This window comes from Impatiens glandulifera, chromosome 7, assembly GCF_907164915.1.
Source record: "Impatiens glandulifera chromosome 7, dImpGla2.1, whole genome shotgun sequence".
Classification (NCBI taxonomy): Eukaryota; Viridiplantae; Streptophyta; class Magnoliopsida; order Ericales; family Balsaminaceae; genus Impatiens; species Impatiens glandulifera.
In genome coordinates, this window is record NC_061868.1 from 2,787,851 (window position 1) to 2,801,477 (window position 13,627).

Consider the following 13,627-nt stretch of genomic DNA (forward strand, 5'->3'; position numbering starts at 1 on the left):
TGGGTGCATACGAGGTTTATGAAATACGAAACCAGTATCTGGACCTACAAAATTCATGAAGTAATGAGCTGGTCTCTGAAAAAGATTCTTAAATTAAGAAGCGATATTGTAGATCTTTATGACATCCGGCTAGATGCGGGAAAAACACTCTATTCTGGCACGACCCCTAGTTCGAAAACCAGTCTATCATCCACAAGGAGGAGTTTCAAAATACACGTATTAGAAGGGATTGCGCAGAAGCGAAAATCAGAGACATTAAAGACAAGAATTGGGACTCACTCCTAAGAAGAAATCCGGAAGGACGGAGGATACTTGATCATATAAGTAATATACAACTACACGACAGACCGGATATTCATGAATGGAAAGTTGAGGACAATTGGAAGCTGGTATCGAATAAAATATGGGAGGTAACCCGGGAAAAAGCGCAGAAAATAGAATGAACTCCTCTTGTATGGTCAACGAAGATTATCCCTCGACACTAGTTCATCCTATGGCTCGCCTTCTAGGAAAGACTCAGCACTCGTGATCGTATCAGCAAGTATATGAGCATCCCGAACGCGAGTTGTCTTCTATACAGTGGAAATGAAGAAATCATAGATCACTTATTCGGGAGCTACTGTATTGCTTTGGAGCTTTGAGACATATTCTATAAAAGCTTGGAGCTGATCAGTTTTCCGAGCGAATGAAATGAAATCAAAGAAGCGACACTACTCAAAGGCAAGAGAAATAGATTTGGATCAAGCGTGTTCAAGTGCGGTTTTGGAGTAGTGGTGTATAACTTTTGGCAAGAAAGGAATGCAAAGGTATATGGCAAAACCCGCAAAAGAGTTGAAGAGTTATAGAAAGATATTGTATCGGATTACAGCGCCCTCGCGGGAATGTGGAAAAAAATTCCATACACGGAGCAGAACTGAAATATACGCAGGAACTAGAATTTATAGTTTTTTGAACTCACTAGAATTGAAAGCATTGTAATCAAATAATTCATTTACGTTTTTAGTTTTTTAGGTTTTTTTCAGAATGTTACGACTTCAAAATCATTCTAGGCCTGTCTAGAATGATCTCTTAAACTCGTGATTTTTTTCCCGTTTTTGGGAATTTTTAATGAAATAACGATAAGTCATTTTTCTAAAAAAAAACTTTAGCTATATATAATATAATATAATATAATATTTGGATTAAATCTCATACATTAGTTCTTAAGTAAAATTCTCTATTTTTTTTTGTATTAAAAATTTTAAAATATTTTGTTATAGTGCATACATATGTTTATTAACAAGCAAACTTTCCAAGATTATATATATTATTTTTTTTTCAAAATTTGGGTCAAGTTATTTATTTTATCTTCATTTACAGTTTTAATAAGTCAACCCAACCCGTTTAAGGTCTCCTTTCGAGAATTTTGTCATGTTAACTCTTTATTGACGTACTTTTTAAAACGAATACATAAGGATTAAATTAGTGTAGGTAAACTTATCCAGAACAAATACACATAAAGACAAATACACATAAATTTTATTTTAATACAATAATATGATAATATAATAATTACACTAGATTATTATATAAAACAAAGTAAAAATATTTTCGTTTGTTTCGAATCCTGTGATGATCACAGTTCTCTTCAAATAATTTCAACGTGCTGAATTTTATTTTTGTTAACAGCGACTTTCAAGAGTACAACGGGACCACAATGGTCTATCATAGAAAATAATTACACAATGAAATAGACAAAATACCTAAATCAAAATTACCGGGCACAAAGTCGACTGAAGAACTCGAAAAACACTCATAAAAAATAAAGAAAATAAATGAAATTTTAGAGAGATAATGAGATGAATACTACAAATATATTAAAAGAGTTGAATGAATAGATATACACCACCACAATAAATTCATTTATTAATTCAACAATGAAATGTGACGATGAATTCTTGAAAATTGACATTCCATCTTGCCTATTGACATTCCATTCAATCCAATGATTGCTAAAGAATATTATGAATTTATATCCTTTGCATTAAATTTCATCAATTTAACTAGATACTTATTTCCATTTAATGAATGAAATTAGTTTAATTTTAATTATGACCCACTTTAATGAAAATTGAAAGATTAGTCCAATCAAATGTTCAAAAGTTAAATCATATACAAGATAGGTATGTATAACTTTTTAAACTTTCTTTTATAAAAGTATATAACTTTACTAGCCGACTAGTAAATCAATGGGGTCTTTGAACTATTTTTCCTTTTTGTGTAAACGATTACACATTGTCACATAAAATTCTTCTTGATACATGTCAGTTCTCATGATTCTGTTCGTTTTGGCTTTGAACACACGCCTGGTTCAGCGAGAGGGTCTAGAATTGAGCCATATAATTCTTTCGAAGTGGTTCTATATCTCTCTCACGTAAGTGATCTATTTGTTCACAAAAAAACATTAAAAGTCAGTGTGTTTATCCTTTCCAAAATACTATTTTATTGTAAGATTTTTCACCCATATTAATCTATCAAGCTTAGTACAATTATGTTGTCCCATTGAACCTAATTCTTGGGATCTCAAGTTAGCATATGTTGAGTTTTCCTTTGTATCAACTTATTGCAAGCTTAAGTTTCATTCATTGTGAGAACTTTAACACCAACTTTCTATTTAACCATTTGATTAACGAATCCACAATGTTATCTTTTGATTTTACGTAATCAATTAAGATAATTTTATAGAAAGTAATTGTCTAATTATATTATGTATATGGCATATATGTTTAGACGTACCATTATACATTTCACTTTTAGCTTGTCCGGTCGCAAATTAACTATCACATTGAATATAAAATGTCGATACAAGCTTAGCCGCTTAGACGACATTGGAATATCTTCTAAGAATATACATAGCCATTTAGTTTCATCACCACATTTGTCAAGAGTTATAAACTTAGATTTTATTGTAAATCTAACAATAACAGTTTTTTTTTGTAGACAATCATTTTGTTCTCCCAAATCTATATTTTTAAATAATCACGAATTTATTAAAATATTATTCTATAATCATGTACGGGTTCATTGCACGAGAATTATAAATTAATGTCGTATTAGTTGGATCCTAAAATAATTAATTGTGAATTATTTTAAAACAATAAAATTTAAGTGTTACAAATAAATAATTATGGTGAATAATAAATTAAAGAAATTATTATCATTATTTATTAGGTATTTTGGAAAAGATAAAATTAATTAGTCAAAATATATCAAGAGAATAAATAAAATTATAATTATGTTTGACAAAATTAATTTGTTATTATCAATATTATTTAATTTTTAAATATATTGATATTAGAAAAATAAAATAAAATCTCAAAATAATTGGTTAGTTGATAATTGGATAATTTAATATATCTATCCTTATTAATGTTATTGTTATTTTTTTTTGAAATATTTTGAAAATGTATAAATTCAAAATATAAATAAGATACATTACAAATTATAAATTATAAATATATATATATATATATGAATCTTATTCTTTTATGAGGAATATGAGAGAAGGAACGATGAAGAGAATGATAAATGGATAAAAAAAAATGTGTTATTTTTTGGGCTAAATAGATTTTATTGCACCACGTTTTTCTTTTTTTAATTCCCATCTCAAATTCTCTCACTTCATCATTTCTCCGTTTTAAACCCAACATTTGAAGTCGAAATCTAAACCTTAATTTGAAAATGAATAAAGGAAATAAATAAATAAACACGCTTAAGCATAAGCCCACATCTATATTTGGTGAAATATATAGTACAACCTAAATCAAGTCCTGATCCAACCCAGGCCTACGGCTGAAAATGAGACTCGTCGATCTGAATTCGGCCCAATCCAAGGCGAGGCCCAACATGACTTACAGGTGCAAGATGAATTTCAGGCCTAAATCCAATGAACTAGTCCAAAGGCCATCTAGGTAAATTCTTATTTATTTTATTTATTATCTAATATTTATTATTAATTAATTAATTAAATAATAGCTAAATAATTCAAAATTAATCAAGAAAGTAATATTTTCATAAAATTTAAAATTTATTCTTTATTAAAAACTAATTTGGTTATGATTTTTTATATTTTATTATTTTGGGTTTCAAAAATCCATAAACTAACATTATATATCATGTGTATTTCTACACTTATTTGATTTATAAATTAATATTTTAATGCATGATTAGAAGAATGTCTCATCGTCACTAACATCTTTCTTTCTTATCCTGATTAGTCAACTTTTAGAGCTGATGTGCTTCCACATTAAAATTCCACATTAAACTACTTTATTCTTCACCTATTTATTGACTATAACAAGTTTCGTTGAATCATCTGTATCCGCTTGTTGTCTTTTTTATTTCGTTTTGGAGTCGAAAGAGGAGAATTCAGATCATCTCATTTGACGCATATGATGTTAGAATGATTAGTATGATTATTACGTCTAACATGTTTAAATGATATTTCTTGAAAATTCATGTTTTATGTCTTACATAATAATTTTTTTTTCATTTAAACGTTAATAAGATACTCATAATGAGCATCACATACAAATGCCTATGTGGAAAATCATCTTTAGTATTACGACTTAACATGGTAGGATACAATATTTGAAATGTCTAAAATGTAAAGTGTAATATTATTTGTTTAAAGGCCAAAATTGTTAAAGTAGACACCTACGAGGCGTTATGAGACATAACGCGTTTAACTTTTTTTCTACACCTAATAAAATACCAAACTCTTAAAATAATCTCTAATTATGGCGTGCATACGCATAAATTATTTTCCTAATTTAAAAAAATAAATTATATGACAAATTTCTAGTCGTGAGGTTTTTTCTTAATCGATTTAAAAAAAAAATACCTATGTCAACCTCCTATTAAATTCTCAATCTCATATGAGATTCGACTAGAGGGTTTGTTATGGGTTAACTATAAAGTCACACTTTTATCGTTTTATTTTTCGATATCACTTAAAAGAATAAATTCCCCATGCAAAGATAAATAAAAGAATAGTTTGAACGTTGTAAGATTCAGATTAAAATTAAGAGATTTTTATCGCATACAAGTTTGTTTAGAAGATTTTCATGATATAACTACACCTTCAAGTGTAAATACATATATACTTGTTAACTTAAAGTCTTTCATATTTGAAATCAAATTAGCATTATACCTTTCGATGACTACATAATGTCTCATGTAGTGCAGACAATAATCATGAGTATCTCTCAAATACGCAAATAATCGTACAATAATTATTCAATATTTATTATCTGGATTGCTCGTGTATTTACTCAGCTTGCTTACTATAAAGGCTATGTATGGTCCTGTACAACTTATTAAGTACATTAGACTCCCGGTTATTTGAGAATGTTCTAATTGAGAAACACTTTCTGCACGAATTTAAATAAATGTTGACTCGTATATATCGGAGTCGTAGCCAATGCAAAATCATTCTTGTTAAACTTTTCAAGGATCTTATCAACGTAATGCAATTGACTTAGAATTTTTCCTTCTAATGTTCTAATCATTTTGATTCAAGAATCACTATACCAATCCAATATCTTTAATGTCAAATTTTAAATTTATCATATATTTTTGTGGATTTAACAATTTTATCATTACTTCTTAGGATAATATATCATCTACATAAAGACATACAATGACGTAACCATTTTTTTGTCTTTAATATAAATTCATTTGTCATATTCATTGATTTTGAATCTATTTGAGATCATAACATAATTAAATTCATTGTTTTGAAGTTTGTTTTAAGCCATATAAATACTTAAGCAATTTACAAACATTATTTTCTTGCCTTTGGGCAGAAAATCCGGAGTTGATCTATGTAAATTTCTTCTTCCAAGTATTCATTTAAGAAAATAGTTTTTACGTCAATTTGATGAACTTCTAGATATTTCATAGAAGAAATCGTAAAAATCAATCGAATATAAGTTATTCTCTTAACAAGAGAATATGTATAAAATAGTTAAGACATTCTCGTTGATGATATCCTGTTACCACCAATCTTGTCTTATATTAATCAATCGATTCATCTATTTTTATTTTCTTTTTGAAAACTCATCGACAACCTAATGTTTTTTGCAAGATAGATTATATATCACTATTAATTGTCTATGTCCATTGAGGCCCTTCAGATGAGGTAATTGTCTCATTATACGTTTGAGGTTCACTTTCTATCATGAAAATATAAAAATTTAGACCAAATGATTTTTCCATTTTAGCTGATCATTTACTTTGTCTCGGTTCAACCTCAACTTCATTTTCATTTTCTTGTTCATCTAGTTCAAGAAATCTTTTTAGAGAACGTGGTTCCTTATTAGATTTATATGAGAGTACATGTTCAAAGAATGATACATTTCTTGATTCTATTATTGTATTCTTATGAATGTCCGAAATTTCTGATTTAAATACAAGAAAATGATAAGTACTACTGTTATGTGCATATCTTATAAATATACAAGCAACAATTTTTTGTCCAACTTTAACTTTTTAGTGGTACCGCTACATTAACTAGACACCCCACATTCGAAATTATTTATATGATGATTTTCTATTATGCCATAACTCGTATAAACTTTTATCTAGATTTTTTCGTGGAACCTTATTTAAATATAATTAGCCTCCAAAATAGTGTCTCCCCACATGTTTTGTGGTAGAACAGAAAATAAAAGTAAAATCATAATTTCTTTTAATATTATATTTCTCTCTCTTAGTTGTACCGTTTTGTTGAGGAAAATAATGTATTGCCGTCTCATGGATAATACCATGTTGAGCACATAGTTCGGAAAAATGTGATTTATATTTACCTTCTCTATCATTTCTTAACACCTTGATCTTTTTACCAAGTTAATTTTCAACTTCATTTTTATAGAGATTAAATTTCTTTATAGCTATTTTAAAAATATACACATACCAATATTTTGTTTTATCATCAATAAAAAATGAAATATTTGTCTCAATTACGTGTTGGTGTTCTCAATTTCTCCTTAACACAAATTCACACTTGTGTTTCTTATTTATTTTGAATGTGGGTATACTATTTAGTTTTATTAATCGATACATCAAATTATAATTAATATGACATATCCTCCTATGTCATAAAAGGGAAGACTCAACAAGTAAATAGAAAAGTTATTTTTTTCATTCACACTTGGCTTAATTGCCATTACATTGAGCTTAAAGAGCCTATCAATAGCATAACCACTACTTAAAAACATTATACCTTTGGATAAAATAATTTTTTGAGACTCAATCACAGTTCTAATACCATGCTTACTTAAAAAGAATTTGATATTAGATGTTTCTGAATCTCTGGAACAAAAATTACATTAGTTAAAGTTAAGTCTTTCCCTGAAGACAACTTTAGTACCACTTTTGCTTCCCCTTGTATATCGAAAGTGACATAATTCCCCATTAACAAATTTTCACCATTCTTCAAATATTCAAGGATTGCAAATGCTTCTTTGTTTAAACAAACATATCTTACAGATTTCATGTCAATCCACCATTCATGTGGATAAGATCCCAACAAATTAACATCTAATATATATCACTACACACAGATCACTGTATAATAATTCTTGTGTTAAGTTAGTCTCGCGAACTCGCCTCGTTTACTTGTAATCGAAAGATCTATGACTCATGCCATTGCAATTGAAACAATTTCTCGTGAACTTCGTGTGTTTCTTCTTGTCTTTACCATGTTCCACCACGTTTGCTTTAGCCACATGTTGATTAAAATATTTTTTGAGATATTTTACTTTCCCCACTTGATTAAAAAACTTTTGAAATTCTAGAGAGATAATGATATGGATGATGAATATATATTAAATAAATTAGAGTGAAAGAATATTTTTAGTTGAATATTAAATCACCAAAATAAATTCATTTATTAATATAACACTACTCCATTAATCTAATGTTTCCCTTACTTGCCTCTTGGCATCCCATCACCAAATTTATATTTAAAAAAAAAAATTATATTTGAATTTGATATGAATTTATATTTATTTAGATTAAATTTTATTTAATTTATTTAACCAAATTCTTATTTTTATTTAATTAATGAAATTAATTTAATTCAAAGAATTAGAGCAGAATATTCTATACAAATAGGCATTTTCCTATTAAAATCGGTACAAATAATTGAATTTCGGGATGAGGTCGATGATGGGAAATGAAATTGAAATCTCCTTGGAGTTAATATGCATATCCTCTCAGTTCAAATATTTATTTTTCCATTATTAGCAAATTATAATTGTACATTTAATAGTATTTACCTATACTACACAATTTATAAAATTTCCAGATTATTTTCTCCCATTAAACATTTATTTTTCTAAACTTTTTTCTCTACATTTATCTCTCTCTCATCCAACATACTAATGAATATCTTCTCAAATCCAATAATTTAAAACTCAAATTTACCTTACTAAAATTCATACATATTGTGTGACAACAATCACAACTTTTGGTTGGTTATCTCTTCAATGATCGTCCATTATTTACGGTAACATATATCATCGCTTATATTATAGATCTAAAAATGTTATTGTGGATTTCGAATAACCACGAATTCAAGGATAAGATGAGTTGACATATTATATTGAATTCGAGGATAGTAATTTTTAAGATTGTACAAGTAACCTTGAATTGATTAGTTTTCATCGTTAGTATAAAATTATTGTATTTTAATCTTTTAATATTATATAATATTAGTTAAATATTTAATAATAGAATAATTAATGATTTATATTATAACTTGTTATTTTAATAATTGAATTGAGTTATTTAAATAACTCATTATCCTTCCACATATCTCTTTATTACTTTATTTTTTAAAACAAATTTTTTTTTCACCAATTACCCAATTTTTTTGTAATTTCATCTAAAAAAATCATTTATTATTCAAATATTAGAAATTTGACTATTTACCATATGAATAGCACCGTCTTTGTGAGATCCTTCTCCTTCAGTAATGACATCAAGAATTTGATGCCTTTGATATAATGCTAGGAAACATATTCTTCCATTGATTCTACAAAAGTAAATTAAATAATTAAAAAGGGACAAAATAAATAATCTACACCAAAATAAGATTAATTGGATTCATAAATAGTAACAATTTATTTTTTCTCAAATGAGATGATATTTGAAAATAAAATTATCACACATAAATTCAAATATTTATTTACAATTTTCATATAATTCCATATTCTGCCCCTAGATCGATTTGGAATTATTCTGCCCAGGGCAGATCGATCAAAATCTAGACTAGGAACAATAATAATGTGAGCCAAATTATGCGACTCCAAAGGATCATTCCCTCCCCTAAGAATTTTTAAAATACAAAAATAAATACAAACGGTAGGGGTGAGCATAATATGGTTTACCCAAACCCAACCCAAACCCAAACTCAAAATATTAATTTGGGTTGGTTAATATGGGTTGGGTTGAGTATGGGTTGAGTTTAATTTGGGTTGGGTTAGGGTTACCCAAATTACCCAAATTATATAAATTTAGTTTAATTCTCTATTATTAATCCAATATAAACTAACCATCTTCCAACTTTAAGTCGAACACGTTTTTGACATGTTTAACATATTTTTCATACGTTTAACACGTTTTGTACACATCTAACACGTTTTTAATATTTTTAACACGTTTCACTTGTAACATGTTTTTCACACGTTTAACACGTTTTTCACACGTTTAACACGTTCTTCACACGTTTAACACGTTTTTCACACGTTTAACACGTTTTCATACGTTTAACACGTTTTTCACACGTTTTCACATTTTTGACACGTTTTCACGTTTTTTAAATGTTTAACACGTTTTCACGTTTTTGACATGTTTAACACATTTTCACACTAATAACACATTTTTCACGTTTTTGTCACGTTGAACACGTTTTTGACATGTTTAATACGTTTAACGCGTTTTTGACAAGTTTAACACGTTTTTTAAGTTTTTGACACATTAAACACGTTTTTAACATATTTAACACGTTAATACATTTTTGATAAGTTTAACACGATTTTTACGTTTTTGGCACGTTTAACACGTTTTAAACATATTTAACACGTTTTTGATAAGTTTAACACGATTTTCACGTTTTTGGCACGTTTAACACGTTTTTGACATTTTAACACGTTTTTAATATGTTTAACACGTTTTAAATATTTTTATCACGTTTTCACACTTAAAACATGTTTTTCACACGTTTAACACGTTTTTATGTTTTTGGCACGTTTAACAAGTTTTTGACATGTTTAACACGTTTTCATACTAATAACACGTTTTTGTCATGTTTAACACGTTTTTGACATGTTTAATACGTTTAACGTGTTTTTGACAAATATAACACGTTTTTTTTACGTTTTTTTACGTTTTTTTACGTTTAACACGTTTTTAACATAACCAACACGTTAACATGTTTTTGATAAGTTTAACACGGTTTTCACGTTTTTGGCACGTTTAACACGTTTTTAACATTTTAACACGTTTTTGATATGTTTAACACGTTTTCACACGTTTAACACGTATTTCACACATTTAATATGTATTTCACGTTTTTGGCATGTTAAACACGTTTTTGACATATTTGACACGTTTTTCACACATTAACACGTTTTTCACATTTGGTACGTTTAATACGTTTTTGACATGTTTAACATGTTTTTTACATTCTTAACACCTTTAACATGTTTGTAACATGTTTAATACGTTTGTAACATGTTTAACACGTTTTCCACGTTTTTGGCACGTTTAATACGTTTTTGACATTTTAACACGTTTTACACATTTAACATATTTTTGACACGTGTAACATATTTTTCTTGCACGTTAACACATTTTGATAAGTTTTAACACGTTTTGTCACGTTCAACACGTTTTTGGCATTTTGACACGTTTAATATGTTTTTCACACGTTTGACATTAAACGTGTGAAAACGTATTAAATGTGTCAAAAATGTGAAAAACATGTTAAACGTGTTAAAAACGTGTTAAACGTATCAAAATGTGCCAAAAATGAAGAAAACGTGTTAAACGTGCCAAAAACATGGAATATGTGTCAAAACGTGTTAAACATGCCAAAAACGTGAAAATCGTGTGAAAACATGTTAAACATGTTACAAACGTGTTAAACATGTTACAAACGTGTTAAACGTGTTAATAATGTGAAAAACGTGAAAAACATGTTAAACTTGTTAAAACGTGTTAAACGTGCCAAAAACGTGAAAAATGTGTCAAAATGTGTTAAATGTGTCGTAATCGTGAAAAATGTATCAAACGTGTTAAACATGTCAAAACATGAAAATAGTGTCCAACGTGTCAAATGTGTTAAACGTGTTGAATGTGTGAAAAACGTATTAAACGTGTCGAAAACGTGAAAAACGTGTCAAAAACGTGTTAAACGTCTAAAAACGTGGAAAACGTGTTAAACGTGTCAAAACTTGTTAAACGTGTCAAAACGTGTTAAACGTGCCAAAAATGTGAAAAACGTGTCAATAATGTAAAAAATGTATTATATGTGTCGAAAACGTGTTAAACGTGTCAAAACGTGTCAAAAACGTGTTAAACGTGTCAAAACATGCCAAAAACGTGAAAAACGTGTGAAACGTGTCAAAAATGTGAAAAATATGTTAAATGTGTCAAAACGTGTTAAATGTGTTAAAACGTGTTAAACGTGCCAAAAATGCGTCAAAATGTGTTAAACGTGTCGAAAACGTGAAAAAACGTGTCAAAAACGTGTTAAACGTGTCAAAAACGTGTTAAATGTGTTAAAAACATGTTAAACATGACAAAAACATGAAAAACGTGTTCAACGTGTCAAAAATGTGTTAAACGTTCCAAAAACATGTCAAAAACGTGTTAAACGTGTGAAAAAACGTATTAAAAATGTCAAAAACGTGAAAAACGTGTTAAACGAATATAAATGTGTTAAATGAGTCAAATACATGCTAAATAAAAAAATAAAAAAATAATAATTTGGGTTACCCAACCCAACCTATATCCAACCCATATTAGTAAATAATATGGGTTGAATTATGGGTTGGGTAAATTTAATTTGAGTTGAATATGGTTTGGGTAATACGGGTTAGGTTTACCATTTGCTCACCCTTCCAAACGGGAAATAAATGTTTGGTCTAAATCTTTCTCTTAAGTCAATTAACCAACTGCAGTTGCTGCACTGTTTTATTTTTATAACTTTTAAGTCTAAATTTTCTTAAAAAACATAAGAAAAATATTTAAAATGAAATAACTTAATTAGGATATTTCAATAGTCATGATGGTACTCATCAAGGTAAATGATAATTAACCTTGAATTGCTTAGAGAACTTTGTATTGGTTTATCACTGAGTTAGTTTCAGATTAAGACCCAAAATATTTCTAATTGGATTCAATTTTGAAAGAACTAGAAGGATTCTTCTCAAGGTAGATGTAAACCTTTGATTTTATGTAAACTTAGCATCAAATGTGTTTATGGTAGTTTTAATGAAAAATAAAACTTCTTACCACGTTCATGAAAGATTGAACCAGCCAAGGGGGGTTAGCAATTAATGACATTAACGGTCTCCCTTGAAACCTTGAAATTACTCAAATTTGTCGAATTCCCCAATCGAATTTGTCTGAGATACTCTTCGTTATTTACTATGCCACAACCATTTTCTATATTTTGCAACCAAGGATGTTCTTTCATATTTGCCATTTCCAATTAGCTCTTCAATATTAGCTTGATCGACAAGTTCCATAATATTTGACACCTTTACTTCAGACACACATGAAGTCTTGCTAACATTCAGTGTCGGTCCTGAGTTTTGGGATGCCCCAGCTCTCAATAGAAAAAAAGTAGATATTTTTTTTCATAGGACTAGTTTAAAAAAATAGTGGAGTGGGCTGCCCTACCCAGTGGCTTACCCAGGGCCGGCCACATTAGGATGCAATCTCGATGTATCTATTACCTCGAGCTTTTGAAAAAATATATTAGTTTTTTAAAAGTTCATAATTGTTCGAAATTTAAATTTTAATAAAACGAACCTCATCGGTAGAGTCGATCATTTTCAATTATCATTAATTGTTGATCAACTTTGGGAAGTCCAAATTTATAGCTAATATTTTTCTTAATTTTCTCTTTAAGGTAGATGTTTTTTACCATCACCTTCTCCATTTCGGTTTTCATGTTTGAAGTCTCATTATGCTTTTCTATGGCCTGCAAAAAGAAATGTGAAATAAGTCATTTAATTTTACTAAATGATCAAATCAACCTCAAAACTTTTTATTGAGTAAATAAATTACCTTAACTTCAACTCTACTATCCTGGAACCAAAATTTTACTTGTTGTGGAGTAAGACCCATTCGATTCACCAGTTCTAGCCTTTTTAACTCGATCGTTACATCGCTCTAAATAGACTGTAATCACATATCAAATTTAGTAGATTTTTTATATATATTTGATCGCATTATATTGATTGTACTATTTCAAGGCCCGTGATGAATTGAATGTATGATTTGATAAATTTTCAAATACCCCGTCTTATATATTAAATAATTTATATTCTAAATGTTCAAAAATTAATTT

The 13,627-nt window shown here is 28.4% G+C and overlaps 1 protein-coding gene across 1 annotated transcript in view; it reads right to left on the reverse strand.

Annotated features, from left to right (window-relative positions):
* The window catches only part of LOC124944925 (homeobox-leucine zipper protein GLABRA 2-like), a 35,415-nt gene extending 22,011 nt beyond the window's left edge, over positions 1–13,404 (reverse strand). Inside the window, exons 1-2 of the mRNA XM_047485271.1 lie at positions 13,345–13,404; positions 13,202–13,258 (exon numbers count right to left, since the gene is read on the reverse strand). Coding sequence (XP_047341227.1) covers positions 13,202–13,258; positions 13,345–13,404 — 117 coding nt within the window. The remainder of the gene's footprint in view (positions 1–13,201; positions 13,259–13,344) is intronic.
* Between the last annotated feature and the right edge of the window lie 223 nt (positions 13,405–13,627).